At 50.8% G+C, this 19,295-nt stretch overlaps 1 protein-coding gene across 2 annotated transcripts in view; it reads left to right on the top strand.

Annotated features, from left to right (window-relative positions):
- Positions 1 to 19,295, top strand: part of LOC123767975 (actin remodeling regulator NHS) — a 478,645-nt gene continuing 459,350 nt past the window's right edge. Inside the window, exon 1 of one of the 2 annotated variants that reach the window (XM_045758206.2) lies at positions 1 to 439. In XM_045758206.2, coding sequence (XP_045614162.2) covers positions 145 to 439 — 295 coding nt within the window. In that variant the 5' untranslated portion in view covers positions 1 to 144. The remainder of the gene's footprint in view (positions 440 to 19,295) is intronic. The other variant, XM_069306562.1, reaches the window with a different exon arrangement.

Below are 19,295 nucleotides of genomic sequence, written 5' to 3'. Positions count from 1 at the left end.
TCGCGGTGTGATCACATGTGTCGAGTGTTGCGTCGCGCTCCTCTCCTCACTGTCACGTGTGTCCCCCCCCCCTCACGTGTCATGGCACGCTCCTACTAGTGACAATGAGTGCCAGGTGAGGCACTAGCGGCCAGTGCACCCATCATGCCGCTGGTGAAGCGTCAGATCGTGCCTGTGCGCCTGGCGCTGCGGCCCTCCTCGTGGGGCGCCGCTGGAGAGGTGACCTTCCAGGGGGACTATGACCTGACGGCGGTGACCAACGTGACTCTGTGTGGCGCCCTGCGGCAGCTGGCGTCCCTGGTGGTGGCCGCCCAGGGCATGTCACGCGGCCTGGAGCGCGAGCTGGTCAACATCACTACTCGCGCCGCCGCCCTCACCTCGCGCCTCGCCTCGCTGGAGCACGCCCTCCACACTCACAACCCTCGCACCGTGCCCGTCCGTGAGTACCCTCACACCTCACACACACACTCACGCACTCACACGCACTCACACACACTCACACCTCACACAGGAGGAGTCAGGAGGTAGAGTGAGGCGCGCCAGGTGAGGCGTCTCCCGCGCTGGTGGGTCCCGGGGCCTTGTTGTTGTCCTGCTGCTGCCCGCGCTGCCCTCTACCCTGCCTTGTACCCCAGGGGTCCCACAACCGTCCCCAGGGGTCCCACAACCGTCCCCAGGGGTCCCACAACCTTCCCCAGGGTCCCACAACCGTCCCCAGGGGTCCCACAACCGTCCCCAGGGGTCCCACAACCTTCCCCAGGGTCCCACAACCTTCCCCAGGGGTCCCACAACCGTCCCCAGGGGTCCCACAACCGTCCCCAGGGTCCCACAACCTTCCCCAGGGGTCCCACAACCGTCCCCAGGGGTCCCACAACCGTCCCCAGGGGTCCCACAACCGTCCCTAGGGTCCCACAACCGTCCCCAGGGTCCCACAACCGTCCCCAGGGGGTCCCACAACCGTTCCCAGGGGTCCCACAACCGAACCCAGGGTCCAACAACCTTCCCCAGGGGTCCCACAACCGTCCCCAGGGGTCCCACAACCGTCCCCAGGGGTCCCACAACCGTCCCTAGGGTCCCACAACCTTCCCCAGGGGTCCCACAACCTTCCCCAGGGTCCCACAACCTTCCCCAGGTGTCCCACAACCTTCCCCAGGGTCCCACAACCTTACCCAGGGTCCCACAACCTTACCCAGGGGTCCCACAACCGTCCCCAGGGTCCCACAACCTTACCCAGGGGTCCCACAACCTTACCCAGGGGTCCCACAACCTTACACAGGGGTCCCACAACCTTTCCCAGGGGTCCCACAACCTTTCCCAGGGTCCCACAACCTTTCCCAGGGTCCCACAACCGTCCCCAGGGTCCCACAACCTTCCCCAGGGGTCCCACAACCGTCCCCAGGGTACCTCAGAATTATCCACGGGTAATCCCAACCTTTCCCTCTGGTGATGCCCCGCCCTGCCCCTGGTAGTGCCCTGGTGGGTATCCTGGGTGGTGCCCCACCCTGCCCCTGGTAGTGCCCTGGTGGGTATCCTGGGTGATGCCCTCCCTGCTCCTGGTAGTGCCCTGGTGGGTATCCTGGGTGATGCCCTCCCTGCTCCTGGTAGTGCCCTGGTGGGTATCCTGGGTGGTGCCCCTCCCTGCCCCTGGTAGTGCCCTGGTGGGTATCCTGGGTGGTGCCCCTCCCTGCCCCTGGTAGTGCCCTGGTGGGTATCCTGGGTGATGCCCCACCCTGCCCCTGGTAGTGCCCTGGTGGGTATCCTGGGTGGTGCCCCTCCCTGCCCCTGGTAGTGCCCTGGTGGGTATCCTGGGTGATGCCCTCCCTGCTCCTGGTAGTGCCCTGGTGGGTATCCTGGGTGGTGCCCGCCCTGCCCCTGGTAGTGCCCTGGTGGGTATCCTGGGTGATGCCCCACCCTGCCGCTGGTAGTGCCCTGGTGGGTATCCTGGGTGGTGCCCCGCCCTGCCCCTGGTAGTGCCCTGGTGGGTATCCTGGGTGATGCCCCACCCTGCCCCTGGTAGTGCCCTGGTGGGTATCCTGGGTGATGCCCCTCCCTGCCCCTGGGAACTTTAATGCGGCTTAGATAATGGACAGATACTGTAGCCCCATTGAGATGTGCTCTCCCGTACACTGTCTACCCCGGGCCCCAGCACATCCCCCCAGTATACCCGGGGCACCAGCACATCCTCCCAGTATACCCCGGCACCAGCACATCCCCCCAGTATACCCCGGGCCCCAGCACATCCCCCCAGTATACCCCGGGCCCCAGCACATCCCCCCAGTATACCCGGGGCACCAGCACATCCCCCCAGTATACCCGGGGCACCAGCACATCCCCCCAGTATACCCGGGGCACCAGCACATCCCCCCAGTATACCCAGGGCCCCAGCACATCCCCCCAGTATACCCCGGGGCACCAGCACATCCCCCCAGTATACCCCGGGCCCCAGCACATCCCCCCAGTATACCCCGGGCCCCAGCACATCCCCCCAGTATACCCCGGGCCCCAGCACATCCCCCAGTATACCCCGGGCCCCAGCACATCCCTCCAGTATACCCCGGGCCCCAGCACATCCCCCCAGTATACCCGGGGCACCAGCACATCCTCCCAGTATACCCCGGGCCCTAGCACATCGCCCCAGTATACCCCCGGGGACAAGCACATCCTCCCAGTATACCCCGGGCCCCAGCACATCCTCCCATTATACCTCCGGGCCCCAGCACATCCCCCCAGTATACCCCCGGGCCCCAGCACATCCCCCCAGTATACCCCCGGGCCCCAGCACATCCCCCCAGTATACCCCCGGGCCCCAGCACATCCCCCAGTATACCCCGGGCACCAGCACATCCCCCCAGTATACCCAGGGCCCAGCACATCCTCCCAGTATACCCCGGGCCCCAGGACATCCTCCCAGTATACCCCGGGCCCCAGCACATCCCCCCAGTATACCCCGGGCCCCAGCACATCCTCCCAGTATACCCCGGACATCCTCCCAGTATACCCCGGGCCCCAGCACATCCCCCCAGTATACCCCGGGCCCCAGCACATCCCCCAGTATACCCCGGGCCCCAGCACATCCCTCCAGTATACCCCGGGCCCCAGCACATCCCCCCAGTATACCCGGGGCACCAGCACATCCTCCCAGTATACCCCGGGCCCTAGCACATCGCCCCAGTATACCCCCGGGGACAAGCACATCCTCCCAGTATACCCCGGGCCCCAGCACATCCTCCCAGTATACCCCCGGGCCCCAGCACATACCCCCAGTATACCCCCGGGCCCCAGCACATCCCCCCAGTATACCCCCGGGCCCCAGCACATCCCCCCAGTACACCCCCGGGCCCCAGCACATCCCCCAGTATACCCCGGGCACCAGCACATCCCCCCAGTATACCCAGGGTCCAGCACATCCTCCCAGTATACCCCGGGCCCCAGGACATCCTCCCAGTATACCCCGGGCCCCAGCACATCCCCCTAGTATACCCCGGGCCCCAGCACATCCTCCCAGTATACCCCGGACATCCTCCCAGTATACCCCGGGCCCCAGCACATCCCCCCAGTATACCCCGGGCCCCAGCACATCCTCCAGTATACCCCGGGCCCCAGGACATCCTCCAGTATACCCCGGGCCCCAGCACATCCCCCCAGTATACCCAGGGCCCAGCACATCCTCCCAGTATACCCCGGGCCCCAGGACATCCTCCCAGTATACCCCGGGCACCAGCACATCCCCCAGTTTACCCCGGGCACCAGCACATCCCCCCAGTATACCCAGGGCCCAGCACATCCTCCCAGTATACCCCGGGCCCCAGGACATCCTCCCAGTATACCCCGGGCCCCAGCACATCCCCCCAGTATACCCCGGGCCCCAGCACATCCTCCCAGTATACCCCGGGCCCCAGGACATCCTCCAGTATACCCCGGGCCCCAGGACATCCTCCAGTATACCCCGGGCCCCAGGACATCCTCCAGTATACCCCGGGCCCCAGCACATCCTCCCAGTATACCCCGGGCCCCAGGACATCCTCCAGTATACCCCGGGCCCCAGGACATCCTCCAGTATACCCCGGGCCCCAGCACATCCCCCCAGTATACCCCGGGCCCCAGGACATCCTCCAGTATACCCCGGGCCCCAGCACATCCTCCCAGTATACCCTGGGCCCCAGGACATCCTCCAGTATACCCCGGGCCCCAGGACATCCTTCAGTATACTCCGGGCCCCAGGACATCCTCCAGTATACCCCGGGCCCCAGGACATCCTCCAGTATACCCCGGGCCCCAGCACATCCTCCCAGTATACCCTGGGCCCCAGGACATCCTCCAGTATACCCCGGGCCCCAGGACATCCTTCAGTATACTCCGGGCCCCAGGACATCCTCCAGTATACCCCGGGCCCCAGCACATCCTCCCAGTATACCCTGGGCCCCAGGACATCCTCCAGTATACCCCGGGCCCCAGGACATCCTTCAGTATACTCCGGGCCCCAGGACATCCTCCAGTATACCCCGGGCCCCAGGACATCCTCCAGTATACCCCGGGCCCCAGCACATCCTCCCAGTATACCCTGGGCCCCAGGACATCCTCCAGTATACCCCGGGCCCCAGGACATCCTTCAGTATACTCCGGGCCCCAGGACATCCTCCAGTATACCCCGGGCCCCAGCACATCCCCCCAGTATACCATACTACACATATTCCTCTGGTAACATACTCAAGCACCAGCTAAGAACCACTAATTATTCACCATACATGTTGTTTATTAATGTTTCATATAAAAATATAACCGTTTTAATGTTAATATTTATATTTTAAAATTGCGGGGAATGCAAGTTGTTTACAAACACGGGCTCGGTACACAATACTGCGGCGTCACCAGACACTAAAACAAACAGATTAACCGTTATTGTGGGCCATGGGTTATTGTGAAGCGGGGTAGAAATAGCCTAAGCTAGAAGGTGAAGGGACGACGACGTTTCGGTCCGTCCTGGACCATTCCCAAGTCTATTGTGGTGAGGAAGTAGATGCACAGGGCAGAAACGTCGTCGTCGTCCCTTCACCTTCTAGTGTGTGGTCTAGTCAACATACTTTAGCCACGTTATTGTGACGCATCGCCTGCACAGCCTAAGCTACTCTGTACATTTCAGATGTATTTTGTCTTGTCTCAATAAACATAACTTGACTCGTGTTACATTTATCTGGTATACGAGCGAGCACCCACACACCTACGAGAGCCTATTATACCACACTCTAACACGTATACTATTAAATTACCAGTTATAAGAGCTTGGCCTGAGTACGCGTGAAATATTAACCGTCGGGAGTATTGTATACAATCACGACAGTGCTCAAATGTTTCGGCGAAGGGTGGCCGGTACTAGGCTGTCTGCAACCCGTCCTCGACTCACGTCACATCCAGCGGTCGACCCCCACAGACGCATTCATCAATGTTTACATGCTCTTCATTCAAAGCTGGAATTAAGTTGCGGTGGTCCCGTGGTAGAGTACGCGACTGGTAATGCCGGGTTCGTACCCACTATAGTACTAGTGGATTTTCTCATTGATGTACATCACGTTAATGTGATTGTGTTATTATTATTTTTGTTTAAGAAAAACACGAGAAAGATTGTCGGAGCACGAGTCTGTGTGTGGGCGAGCGGCTCTCGTGGGGCTCCGTCACTCCCCCCTGGCCCTGAGGGTGCTCCCCAGGGCTTCCCCTGAGGGTGCTCCCCAGGGCCTCCCCTGAGGGTGCTCCCCAGGGCTTCCCCTGAGGGTGCTCCCCAGGGCCTCCCCTGAGGGTGCTCCCCAGGGCCTCCCCTGAGGGTGCTCCCCAGGGCCTCCCCTGAGGGTGCTCCCCAGGGCCTCCCCTGAGGGTGCTCCCCAGGGCCTCCCCGGAGGGTGCTCCCCAGGGCCTCCCCGGAGGGTGCTCCCCAGGGCTTCCCCTGAGGGTGCTCCCCAGGGCTTCCCCTGAGGGTGCTCCCCAGGGCCTCCACTGAGGGTGCTCCCCAGGGCCTCCCCTGAGGGTGCTCCCCAGGGCCTCCCCGGAGGGTGCTCCCCAGGGCTTCCCCTGAGGGTGCTCCCCAGGGCCTCCCCGGAGGGTGCTCCCCAGGGCTTCCCCTGAGGGTGCTCCCCAGGGCCTCCCCGGAGGGTGCTCCCCAGGGCTTCCCCTGAGGGTGCTCCCCAGGGCCTCCCCGGAGGGTGCTCCCCAGGGCTTCCCCTGAGGGTGCTCCCCAGGGCCTCCCCTGAGGGTGCTCCCCAGGGCCTCCCCTGAGGGTGCTCCCCAGGGCCTCCCCTGAGGGTGCTCCCCAGGGCTTCCCCTGAGGGTGCTCCCCAGGGCCTCCCCGGAGGGTGCTCCCCAGGGCTTCCCCTGAGGGTGCTCCCCAGGGCCTCCCCGGAGGGTGCTCCCCAGGGCTTCCCCTGAGGGTGCTCCCCAGGGCCTCCCCTGAGGGTGCTCCCCAGGGCCTCCCCTGAGGGTGCTCCCCAGGGCCTCCCCTGAGGGTGCTCCCCAGGGCCTCCCCGGAGGGTGCTCCCCAGGGCCTCCCCTGAGGGTGCTCCCCAGGGCCTCCCCCCAGGGCTGGTGATGAGCGGTGAGAGGCAAGAGCGTTCTCAACCCGTGTTGTCCAAGGTTATGGAGCTGCTGGAATTCCATGTGTATTTTGTGATCTTACTCAGCACTCTTTCATAGATTTTTATGATGTGTGATGTTAGTGCTATCGGTCTGTAATTTTTTGCCTCTGCCTTATTTCCTCCTTTATGAAGTGGTGCTATCTCTGCTGTTTTTAGTATGTCAGGGATAACGCCAGTGTCTAGGCTTTGTCTCCAAAGAATGTGAAGGGCCTGCGACAGTGGTTTTTAGTTCTTGATGAATATGGAGTTCCAAGAATCAGGGCCTGGTGTAGAGAGCATAGGCGTACTGTGTATGGCTTCTTCAAAATCCTGTGGGGATAGGGTGACGTCTGATTCATGATTTGATGTTGGTATCATACCCATTGGTATCATATTGCCAATTATAAACTGCCATGATAGATGTCTTAAACCATTGCCACATCTACCCCCGCCCCACATACCATTATTCCCTTTACTAATGCTGTTCCCGTTGTCATTATTTCTATCACCAGCAATAACGTTATTAATGCTACCATTATTCCCTTCGTTATTATTACCATTACTCTATTATTATTATTATTATTATTATTGATTTTCTTATGACGAAGTTTTTTCGTAATCGTGTTTTTGGAAGTCAAAAACCAACTTGTAATTAGTGTATTGTACTTAATTACTCTCATGTTCGTTCACGTGATTATCATGTTAAATGTTGGTGTTCCTGTTTTGGCTTCTATGTGATCCATGTTTTGGCTTCTATGTGACCCATGTTTTGGCTTCTATGTGACCCATGATCCTTCTATGTGATCCATGTCTCAGGAATCATGTTCAGTGTTTCTGATTTTATTTGTAAATATTAGTTTTTTTAATGACGAGAAAAAAGTGGAAAGAGTGGTAAAAAGTTTTGTGGTGACGACGACGAATTTGTGGTTGTGTTTTGGGTGTGTGGCAGCCCCCCCCCCTCCCAACCCGTTCTCGCAAATTCGTAAAGTCAATATTGACTTATTAAATATGTGCATAGGTGACATACTTAACATAATAGATACCCTTAAAAAGATTCATAGAAAACACCGACCTTACCTAACCTTGTTAGTATCTTAAGATAAGCATCTTATTGCTTCGTAATTACAATTATTACTTAACCTATACCTATTATAGGTTAGGTAATAATTGTAATTACAAAGCAATAAGATGCTTATCTTAAGATACTAACAAGGTTAGGTAAGGTCGGTGTTTTCTATGAATCTTTTTAAGGGTATCTATTATGTTAAGTATGTCACCTATGCACATATTTAATAAGTCAATATTGACTTATTAAATTTGCGAGAACGGGTTGCCCTCCCCCGGGGACAATAAGCAATGCATGATAATTGTTAGGTTGTAGGTTGTGTTCACAATCGTCGGTACAGCTTGTTGTAACCGGCATATACTGTAGAGGTTAGGCCAGCGGTATCCTAAGGCCCCGACACGCTACGCTACTCGCATAATAGCGGGCATGATAAGGCCTTATCGCCGTACTGCAATCACGGCCCAATTTAAGGACTTGAGAGTGCCGATAGTTTATCACGGCATCATTGTATAGGACAAACCTTTACGGGTGAGTGAACATGTGGCTTTGAAGTCGTGTGTAGTGTTATACACCGGAGGTTGCCCATGTGGCCAGGTGTGCAGGGACCCGCTGGGTTATTCAGTCGTGTGTGTGTACTCGCATAGTTGTATTGTGAGGGGTCGGCTCTAGGCTCCCATTGTTAACGTTTGTCAGGGACCACCATCGTCACTACCTTCCTCATCCTTGACCATGCCCTTCATAGTAGCCTATGATTGGTTAATATAACATCTTTCCTGAGAGGGAAAAGCAAAAACTTCAGATCAACATGGATTTAGAGCAATTTGGATTTAGAGCCAACATGGATTTAGAACAACATGGATTTAGAACAACATGGATTTAGAGCCAACATGGATTTAGAGCCAACATGGATTTAGAGCCAACATGGATTTAGAACAACATGGATTTAGAACAACATGGATTTAGAGCCAACATGGATTTAGAACAACATGGATTTAGAGCGGGAAGATCATGCCTCTCAGCAATTTGACCATTACGACAAAATAACTTGAGGCATTAGAAGAAAAACAGAATGCAGATGTGGTATACACGGATTTCGCAAAGGCATTCGACAAATGTGACCATGGAGTGATAGCACCCAGAATAAGGTCAATGGGTATAACTGGTAAAGTAGGACGCTGGATACTCAATTTCTTGTCGAACAGAACACAAAGAGTAGCGGTAAATCAAATCAAATAGAGTCCAAGCGCAATTAAAAGCTCAGTACCCCAAGGTACAGTCCTTGTACCACTGCTGTTCCTTATTCTCATATCAGATATAGACAAAAATACAAGTCACAGTTTCGTGTCATCCTTTGCAAATGATATAAAAATTAGCATGAAAATTACTTCTGCTGAAGACATTGAAAAACTACAAACAGATATTAACAAAGTTTTCGATTGGGCAGCGGAAAATAACATGATGTTTAACTGTGATAAATTCCAGGTACGAATTGTTTGTATAATTCCAGGTACGAATTGTTTGTATAATTCCAGGTACGAATTGTATGTATAATTCCAGGTACGAATTGTATGTATAATTCCAGGTACGAATTGTATGTATAATTCCAGGTACGAATTGTATGTATAATTCCAGGTACGAATTGTTTGTATAATTCCAGGTACGAATTGTATGTATAATTCCAGGTACGAATTGTATGTATAATTCCAGGTACGAATTGTATGTATAATTCCAGGTACGAATTGTATGTATAATTCCAGGTACGAATTGTATGTATAATTCCAGGTACGAATTGTATGTATAATTCCAGGTACGAATTGTATGTATAATTCCAGGTACGAATTGTATGTATAATTCCAGGTACGAATTGTATGTATAATTCCAGGTACGAATTGTTTGTATAATTCCAGGTACGAATTGTTTGTATAATTCCAGGTACGAATTGTTTGTATAATTCCAGGTACGAATTGTATGTATAATTCCAGGTACGAATTGTTTGTATAATTCCAGGTACGAATTGTTTGTATAATTCCAGGTACGAATTGTATGTATAATTCCAGGTACGAATTGTATGTATAATTCCAGGTACGAATTGTATGTATAATTCCAGGTACGAATTGTATGTATAATTCCAGGTACGAATTGTATGTATAATTCCAGGTACGAATTGTTTGTATAATTCCAGGTACGAATTGTATGTATAATTCCAGGTACGAATTGTATGTATAAAGTAAAACGTTAAGATAAATGAAGTGTAGCGAACAAAGAATTGTTCCAGGTATAGAATTACAGAATATTCTGATACGAGTTACATTGTATTCACTTAGTTGTACTCACCTAGTTGTGCTTGCGGGGGTTGAGCTCTGCTCTTTGGTCCCGCCTCTCACCTGTCAATCAAGGCTCAAGAAGCACTTAGTTGTACTCACCTAGTTGTGCTTGCGGGGGTTGAGCTCTGCTCTTTCGGCCCGCCTCTCACCTGTCAATCAAGAAGCACGGTCCTCAGGGAATGACTAACACACTACCCAAACATCTTAATAACATTTACAGATGTCTTAAATGTTCTCTTCATGTGGTTTATTATGGCTCAGAGATATATTTATCGTCGCCTCGCTCGGTTATCCCGGTCTACCGATATCTTAACTTGTGGTTATCTGTCATTCAAAGATGACATCAACTATTGGCCGACCGTACATCTTGAGGTTATCTTGAGATGATTTCGGGGCTTTTAGTGTCCCCGCGGCCCGGTCCTCGACCAGGCCTCCACCCCCAGAAAGCAGCCCGTGACAGCTGACTAACACCCAGGTACCTATTTTACTGCTAGGTAACAGAGGCATAGGGTGAAATTAACTCTGCCCATTGTTTCTCTCCGGCGCCTGGGATCGAACCCAGGACCACATGATCAGAAGTCCAGCGTGCTGTCCGCTCGGCCGACCGGCTCCCTAGAGCCGTACAAGAATGTACGGCTGCGCCAAGAATACAGTTCATTGTGTACTATTAATGAACGATACAACGAAACCCTTACTCTCCTTGGCCTGGTAAGGGACATCTTTACCACAAGTTAAACCTCTGAGTACGTGTATTAGGCCTAAGATTCCCTATTTAGGCCTAGGGCATGTTAGGTTGTATAGTTACTGTTTGAGATTTATCATACCTTACCTTGTGGTGCTTCCGGGGCTTAGCGTCCCCGCGGCCCGGTCGTCGACCAGGCCTCCTGGTTGCTGGACTGGTCAACCAGTCTGTTGGACGCGGCTGCTCGCAGCCTGATGTACGAATCACAGTCTGGTTGATCAGGTATAATGATGCCATTTGATGTACCATTCAGCATGATGCCATTAGGAGTATTTACATCTTGCAAGACCCAGACCGTAGCACAACAGTCCATTTGTGTACGGTCTACCAGTAACTGCTCTAAGAACTGTAAGTTTGGAGGATGAGGTGATATTTGGTTAAGTTTACATAGCTGAACTTGAGAGCTTGACCAAGGTCCTGTCCATTGGTGTGACGAGGCAGCTGTCATTGACAGTGGTTGGAACCACCGCTGCTGGTCGTTAGTCACAGTTGACACTCATGACCTAACAAGGCCCGTCTGCCCCCTCGACCCCCCCCCCCCCACTGTGTACAGTGGACGGTGACGACACAGTTTTCTTCCGTTGTTCCGTCAACAGAACACTCGCTGTCTCCCGCGACGTTCAGTTCATTCCGTCAGTGTTCACTAAAGGTCATTAACACTTACCGCCAGTGTTCACTAAAAGTCATTAACACTTACCGTCAGTGTTCACTAAAGGTCATTAACACTTACCGTCAGTGTTCACTAAAGGTCATTAACACTTACCGCCAGTGTTCACCAAAGGTCATTAACACTTACCGCCAGTGTTCACTAAAGGTCATTAACACTTACCGCCAGTGTTCACTAAAGGTCATTAACACTTACCGCCAGTGTTCACTAAAGGTCATTAACACTTACCGCCAGTGTTCACCAAAGGTCATTAACACTTACCGCCAGTGTTCACTAAAGGTCATTAACACTTACCGCCAGTGTTCACCAAAGGTCATTAACACTTACCGCCAGTGTTCACCAAAGGTCATTAACACTTACCGCCAGTGTTCACTAAAGGTCATTAACACTTACCGTCAGTGTTCACCAAAGGTCATTAACACTTACCGCCAGTGTTCACCAAAGGTCATTAACACTTACCGCCAGTGTTCACTAAAGGTCATTAACACTTACCGTCAGTGTTCACTAAAGGTCATTAACACTTACCGCCAGTGTTCACCAAAGGTCATTAACACTTACCGCCAGTGTTCACTAAAGGTCATTAACACTTACCGCCAGTGTTCACTAAAGGTCATTAACACTTACCGTCAGTGTTCACCAAAGGTCATTAACACTTACCGCCAGTGTTCACCAAAGGTCATTAACACTTACCGCCAGTGTTCACTAAAGGTCATTAACACTTACCGTCAGTGTTCACTAAAGGTCATTAACACTTACCGCCAGTGTTCACCAAAGGTCATTAACACTTACCGCCAGTGTTCACTAAAGGTCATTAACACTTACCGTCAGTGTTCACCAAAGGTCATTAACACTTACCGCCAGTGTTCACCAAAGGTCATTAACACTTACCGTCAGTGTTCACTAAAGGTCATTAACACTTACCGCCAGTGTTCACCAAAGGTCATTAACACTTACCGCCAGTGTTCACTAAAGGTCATTAACACTTACCGCCAGTGTTCACTAAAGGTCATTAACACTTACCGCCAGTGTTCACTAAAGGTCATTAACACTTACCGCCAGTGTTCACTAAAGGTCATTAACACTTACCGCCAGTGTTCACTAAAGGTCATTAACACTTACCGCCAGTGTTCACCAAAGGTCATTAACACTTACCGCCAGTGTTCACTAAAGGTCATTAACACTTACCGCCAGTGTTCACTAAAGGTCATTAACACTTACCGCCAGTGTTCACTAAAGGTCATTAACACTTACCGCCAGTGTTCACTAAAGGTCATTAACACTTACCGCCAGTGTTCACCAAAGGTCATTAACACTTACCGCCAGTGTTCACTAAAGGTCATTAACACTTACCGCCAGTGTTCACCAAAGGTCATTAACACTTACCGCCAGTGTTCACTAAAGGTCATTAACACTTACCGCCAGTGTTCACTAAAGGTCATTAACACTTACCGCCAGTGTTCACTAAAGGTCATTAACACTTACCGCCAGTGTTCACTAAAGGTCATTAACACTTACCGCCAGTGTTCACTAAAGGTCATTAACACTTACCGCCAGTGTTCACCAAAGGTCATTAACACTTACCGCCAGTGTTCACTAAAGGTCATTAACACTTACCGCCAGTGTTCACCAAAGGTCATTAACACTTACCGCCAGTGTTCACTAAAGGTCATTAACACTTACCGTGAACATTATAAACAATGGTGAACAACTGCGCCTTCCCGCTGAGCCTCGCCCCTCTCTCTCTCTCTCTCTCTCTCTGTGAGACCACCATTGTAGAGGCTCCTTTCACTCTAACATATGCCCTCTCTCTCTCTCTCTCTCTCTCTCTCTGTGAGACCACCATTGTAGAGGCTCCTTTCACTCTAACATATGCCCTTATTGGCTGAACTGAACTATTAGGAGAAAGCGCCAAACAGTTACGACTATATAGCACTGGCAAGGAGTCAGGATAAGAATTTGGGATGGGACGGGGGACTGGAATGACGTATTGGATGAGGGGACGAATATTCAATTATATATATATATATATATATATATATATATATATATATATATATATATATATATATATATATATATATATATATATATATATATATATATATATATATAGTATACAGTATATATATAATGTGTGTGTATGTGTAAATCACGAAAAATAAACACGTGATTAAAAATATGAGTGTCAGACCACGGAAGAAGAATTGAAACAGGAATTTCCTGAAGTACTTTCGTATATTAATACATCTTCAGAAGAACTGGGAAGGACTTCACTCCTTCTGAAAATGTATTAATATACGAAAGTACTTAAGGAAATTCCTGTTTCAATTCTTCCTCCGTGGTCTGACACCGTCATATGTAATGTTAAAAGTGATAATATATTGGTTGTCGAGGGTCGCCACCGACACTATGTAGTGAAACATGTGCAGCCTAGTCTATTGTCAAGCCTTATATGTAATCTTTATATGTAATATATAATGTGTGTATATCACGAAAATAAACACGTGATTAAGAATGTGACAATGTCAGACCACGGAGGAAAATGAAACAGGAAATTTCCTTAAGTACTTTCGTATATTAAATACATCTTCAGAAGGAATGATTTTACAGATCGAGTGATGGGTATAAATAGGCAGGAGAGAGTGGTAATATATATGTATATGTTTATATATGTAATATGTAATGTATATGTAATATGTATTGTCAAGCGCCTATGTATATGTTATCACCTGCAAAAAAAAGATGAAATATAAAACTGAGAAGACACAAACTAAATACAAGTTGGAAAGAAGAAAATATGGGAATATGAACATAAACTTATCAGGGCGCCTGACAGCTGAGTGGACAGCGTTTCGGATTCGTAGTTTTGAGGTTCCGGGTTCGATCCCCGGTGGAGGCGGAGACAAATGGGCAAAATGTTTTTTTCACCCTGATGCCCCTGTTCACCTAGCAGTAAATAGGTACCTGGGAGTTAGACAGCTGCTACGGGCTGCTTCCTGGGGGGTGTGTAACAAAAAAAAAAAAGAGTTCTTCTACTGCCCAAGCCCGGCCCGAGGCCAGGCTTGACTTGTGAGAGTTTGGTCCACCAGGCTGTTACTTGGAGCAGCCCGCAGGCCCACATATACCTGGTTGTTGGGGTTCTGGGAGTTCTTCTACTCCCCAAGCCCGGCCCGAGGCCAGGCTTGACTTGTGAGAGTTTGGTCCACCAGGCTGTTGCTTGGAGCGGCCCGCAGGCCCACATACCCACCACAGCCCGGTTGGTCCGGCACTCCTTGGAGGAAACAATCTAGTTTCCTCTTGAAGATGTACACGGTTGTTCCGGCAATATTTCTTATAGTCGCTGGGAGGACGTTGAACAACCGCGGACCTCTGATGTTTATACAGTGTTCTCTGATTGTGCCTATGTCACCTCTGCTCTTCACTGGACCTCTGATGTTTATACAGTGTTCTCTGATTGTGTCTATGGCACCTCTGCTCTTTACTGGACCTCTGATGTTTATACAGTGTTCTCTGATTGTGCCTATGGCACCTCTGCTCTTCACTGGACCTCTGATGCTTATACAGTGTTCTCTGATTGTGCCTATGGCACCTCTGCTCTTCACTGGACCTCTGATGTTTATACAGTGTTCTCTGATTGTGCCTATGGCACCTCTGCTCTTCACTGGACCTCTGATGTTTATACAGTGTTCTCTGATTGTGCCTATGGCACCTCTGCTCTTCACTGGTTCTATTCTGCATTTTCTTCCATATCGTTGACTCCAGTACGTTGTTATTTTACTGTGCATTGTTCCGTAGTCCCGAAATCATGTGAACATAACCTCAAGCTCTCAAGATTACCAGACAAGAGATATATGGAATAATAATTTAGGGAAAATTCAGCACCCGCATATCTTCAAACGCCTTAATTACTGGGAAAATTGGGATCCTTTACCAAATGTACAAATTATCCACAGTGAAAAGTAGGGAACAAGTACACTAGGCTTTATGTAGAAACAAAACACCAAAGGATGTGTTGAGGGTCCGGTGGTGCAGCCTTGAGTTACCTGGTGGCCATTACTAACACAACAGTGTGTATCCGAGGGCCCACTTGACGTAGCTTATCAGGTAATTGTTCAGTATTATCTTTCAACTGATAATTGTCTGTGGATGCACTTTAGCGGAGCACCACGACCCTCCCACCACCACCTCCACCCGTCACCTGTCTCGGTGAAGGGGGATTAACACTTGTCCCTCACCCACCACCACCACCCGCCCTCACCCACCACCTCCACTCGCCCTCACCCACCACCTCCACTCGCCCTCACCCACCACCTCCACCCGCCCTCACCCACCACCTCCGCCCGCCCTCACCCACCACCTCCACCCGCCCTCACCCACCACCTCCACTCGCCCTCACCCACCACCTCCACTCGCCCTCACCCACCACCTCCACCCGCCCTCACCCACCACCTCCACTCGCCCTCACCCACCACCTCCACTCGCCCTCACCCACCACCTCCACCCGCCCTCACCCACCACCTCCGCCCGCCCTCACCCACCACCTCCACCCGCCCTCACCCACCACCTCCACCCGCCCTCACCCACCACCTCCACCCGCCCTCACCCACCACCTCCACTCGCCCTCACCCACCACCTCCACTCGCCCTCACCCACCACCTCCACCCGCCCTCACCCACCACCTCCGCCCGCCCTCACCCACCACCTCCACCCGCCCTCACCCACCACCTCCACTCGCCCTCACCCACCACCTCCACCCGCCCTCACCCACCACCTCCACCCGCCCTCACCCACCACCTCCACTCGCCCTCACCCACCACCTCCACCCGCCCTCACCCACCACCTCCACCCGCCCTCACCCACCACCTCCACCCGCCCTCACCCACCACCTCCACCCGCCCTCACCCACCACCTCCACCTGGTGTGGGGGCGGACTCACCAGTAGACCTCTCGTGTAGAGGCCATGCTGCCTCTATTATATATACACAACTGTAACCAGTGAGCATAATCCTGTCGAGGCATTTCACGCCTGACTCTTCTCTTTATATCTCTGAGGAGTAATGTGGGGTGTAAAGTGTTAAATATGCCCCTGACACATTAATATCCTGAGTTGTAATGACAGTGAACCTTCAACCCATCCAACCACCACCACACCACCACAACCAACCACCACCAACCACCACCACCACCCACCACCACCACCACCAACCACCACCACCACCACCAACCACCACCACCAACCACCACCACCACCACCACCAACCACCACCACCAACCACCACCACCAACCACCACCACCACCACCCACCACCACAACCAACCACCACCACCCACCACCACCACCACCACCAACCACCACCACCAACCACCACCACCACCAACCACCACCACCACCAACCACCACCACCAACCACCACCACTAACCACCACCACCAACCACCACCACCACCAACCACCACCCACCACCAACCACCACCACCACCAACCACCACCACCACCAACCACCACCACCACCACCAACCACCACCAACCACCACCAACCACCACCAACCACCACCACCCCCCCCCCCCACCTCCACTACACACACGAAAAAAGTTTCCGGTCGACACGACATTTGTCAGTCAACTCTAGCCATTATTTTGTTTAATGTGGGTTTACTTGCTACAGTTAGTTTACTTGCTACAGTTAGTTTACTTGCTACAGTTAGTTTACTTGCTACCGTTAGTTTACTTGCTACAGTTAGTTTACTTGCTACCGTTAGTTTACTTGCTACAGTTAGTTTACTTGCTACAGTTAGTTTACTTGCTACAGTTAGTTTACTTGCTACCGTTAGTTTACTTGCTACAGTTAGTTTACTTGCTACAGTTAGTTTACTTGCTACAGTTTACTTGCTGCAGTTAGTTTACTTGCTGCAGTTAGTTTACTTGTTGCAGTTTACTTGCTACAGTTAGTTTACTTGCTACAGTTAGTTTACTTGCTACAGTTAGTTTACTTGCTACAGTTAGTTTACTTGCTACAGTTAGTTTACTTGCTACAGTTAGTTTACTTGCTACAGTTAGTTTACTTGCTACAGTTAGTTTACTTGCTACAGTTTACTTGCTGCAGTTAGTTTACTTGTTGCAGTTTACTTGCTACAGTTAGTTTACTTGCTGCAGTTAGTTTACTTGCTGCAGTTTACTTGCTAAATGCTTAGTAATGCCTAAATGCTTGCCTAAATGCTTAGTAATGGTAGTTAGTAATGGTAAATACATTAGCATTAGCTACATTAGTTAGTAATGCTTTAATAATGTGATGATTATAGCGATAATTGCTACTGGGATCCTCGAGACCATCGGTGGAGGAATGTGTTTAGCTGCACCAGTTGGGGGGCAGAACAGTTGTGCACGTCTGTTAGCAACCCGTTCTCGCACTTTCGTATAGTCAATATTGACTGATTAAATACGTGCATATGTGACATACTAAACATACTAGTTTACCTTGAAAAGCTTCATAGAAAACACCGACCTTACCTAACCTTCTTAGTATGTTAAGATAAGCATCTTATTGCTTCGTAATTACAATTATTACTTAATCTATTATAGGTATAGGTTAAGTAATAATTGTAATTACGAAGCAATAAGATGCTTATCTGAATATACTAAGAGGGTTAGGTAAGGTCAGTGTTTTCTATGAAGCTTTTCAAGGTAAACTAAAATATTCACAATAAATTAGTATGTCACATATGTACTTATTAAATAAGTCAATATTGACTGTAAGAAAGTGCGAGAACGGGTTGCTGTTAGAGGTGAACAGATGCAACATCGCACTCTGCAGGCGATGAGTCACAATAACGGGGCTGAAGTATGTTGACCAACCCACAATCGACTTGAGAATGGTCCAGGACGGACCGAAACGTCGTCGTCCCTTCACTTTCTAGTGATTGGTCAACATCGCACACTCTGGATATGTGGCAATACAGTAATACACTTTACCTAACCTCAGCATAAATATACTTCATCATGTGCATGAGAAGCCTTGCCTCTGTTAACTCCAACATTAGACTGTGTATCTTATCTAGTCTATCCATACATACCCTAATAGAGCCTCGTGTACATTAGTAATGGAACATAGATAAAGTTGGCGGGGAAGTCAACTCTGCTCTCCCATACATTCCGCAGGAAATAAAAGGTAATTGTCAGTTGGGGTGACTTTAATTGTCAGTAAGAGAGGCAAGGGAAGGTTGTCTTCAACTCTCACTAGGTCCCGCTCCTACTCTCTCCATGTTGACACACTGCAAGTTTAACAACTGTGTAATGTCCTTGTGTATGGCAAAGTTGCCACCAGGTAACCTCCTTTATGGGGGTTCTGGGCTTGACTTGTGAGAGTTTGGTCCACCAGGCTGTTGCTTGGAGCGGCCCGCAGGCCCACATACCCACCACAGCCCGGTTGGTCCGGCACTCCTTGGAGGAAACAATCTAGTTTCCTCTTGAAGATGTCCACGGTTGTTCCGGCAATATTTCTTATGCTCGCTGGGAGGACGTTGAACAACCGCGGACCTCTGATGTTTATACAGTGTTCTCTGATTGCACCTATGGCACCTCTGCTCTTTACTGGACCTCTGATGTTTATACAGTGTTCTCTGATTGTGCCTATGGCACCTCTGCTCTTCACTGGACCTCTGATGTTTATACAGTGTTCTCTGATTGCGCCTATGGAACCTCTGCTCTTCACTGGACCTCTGATGTTTATTCAGTGTTCTCTGATTGTGCCTATGGCACCTCTGCTCTTCACTGGACCTCTGATGTTTATACAGTCTTCTCTGATTGCGCCTATGGCACCTCTGCTCTTCACTGGTTCTATTCTGCATTTTCTTCCATATCGTTCACTCCAGTATGTTGTTATTTTACTGTGTCGATTTGGGAC

The sequence above is a fragment of the Procambarus clarkii genome, chromosome 58 (assembly GCF_040958095.1).
Source record: "Procambarus clarkii isolate CNS0578487 chromosome 58, FALCON_Pclarkii_2.0, whole genome shotgun sequence".
NCBI lineage: Eukaryota > Metazoa > Arthropoda > Malacostraca > Decapoda > Cambaridae > Procambarus > Procambarus clarkii.
Note: the sequence above shows the minus strand (reverse complement) of the source record. Positions and strands in the feature narration are given on the sequence as shown.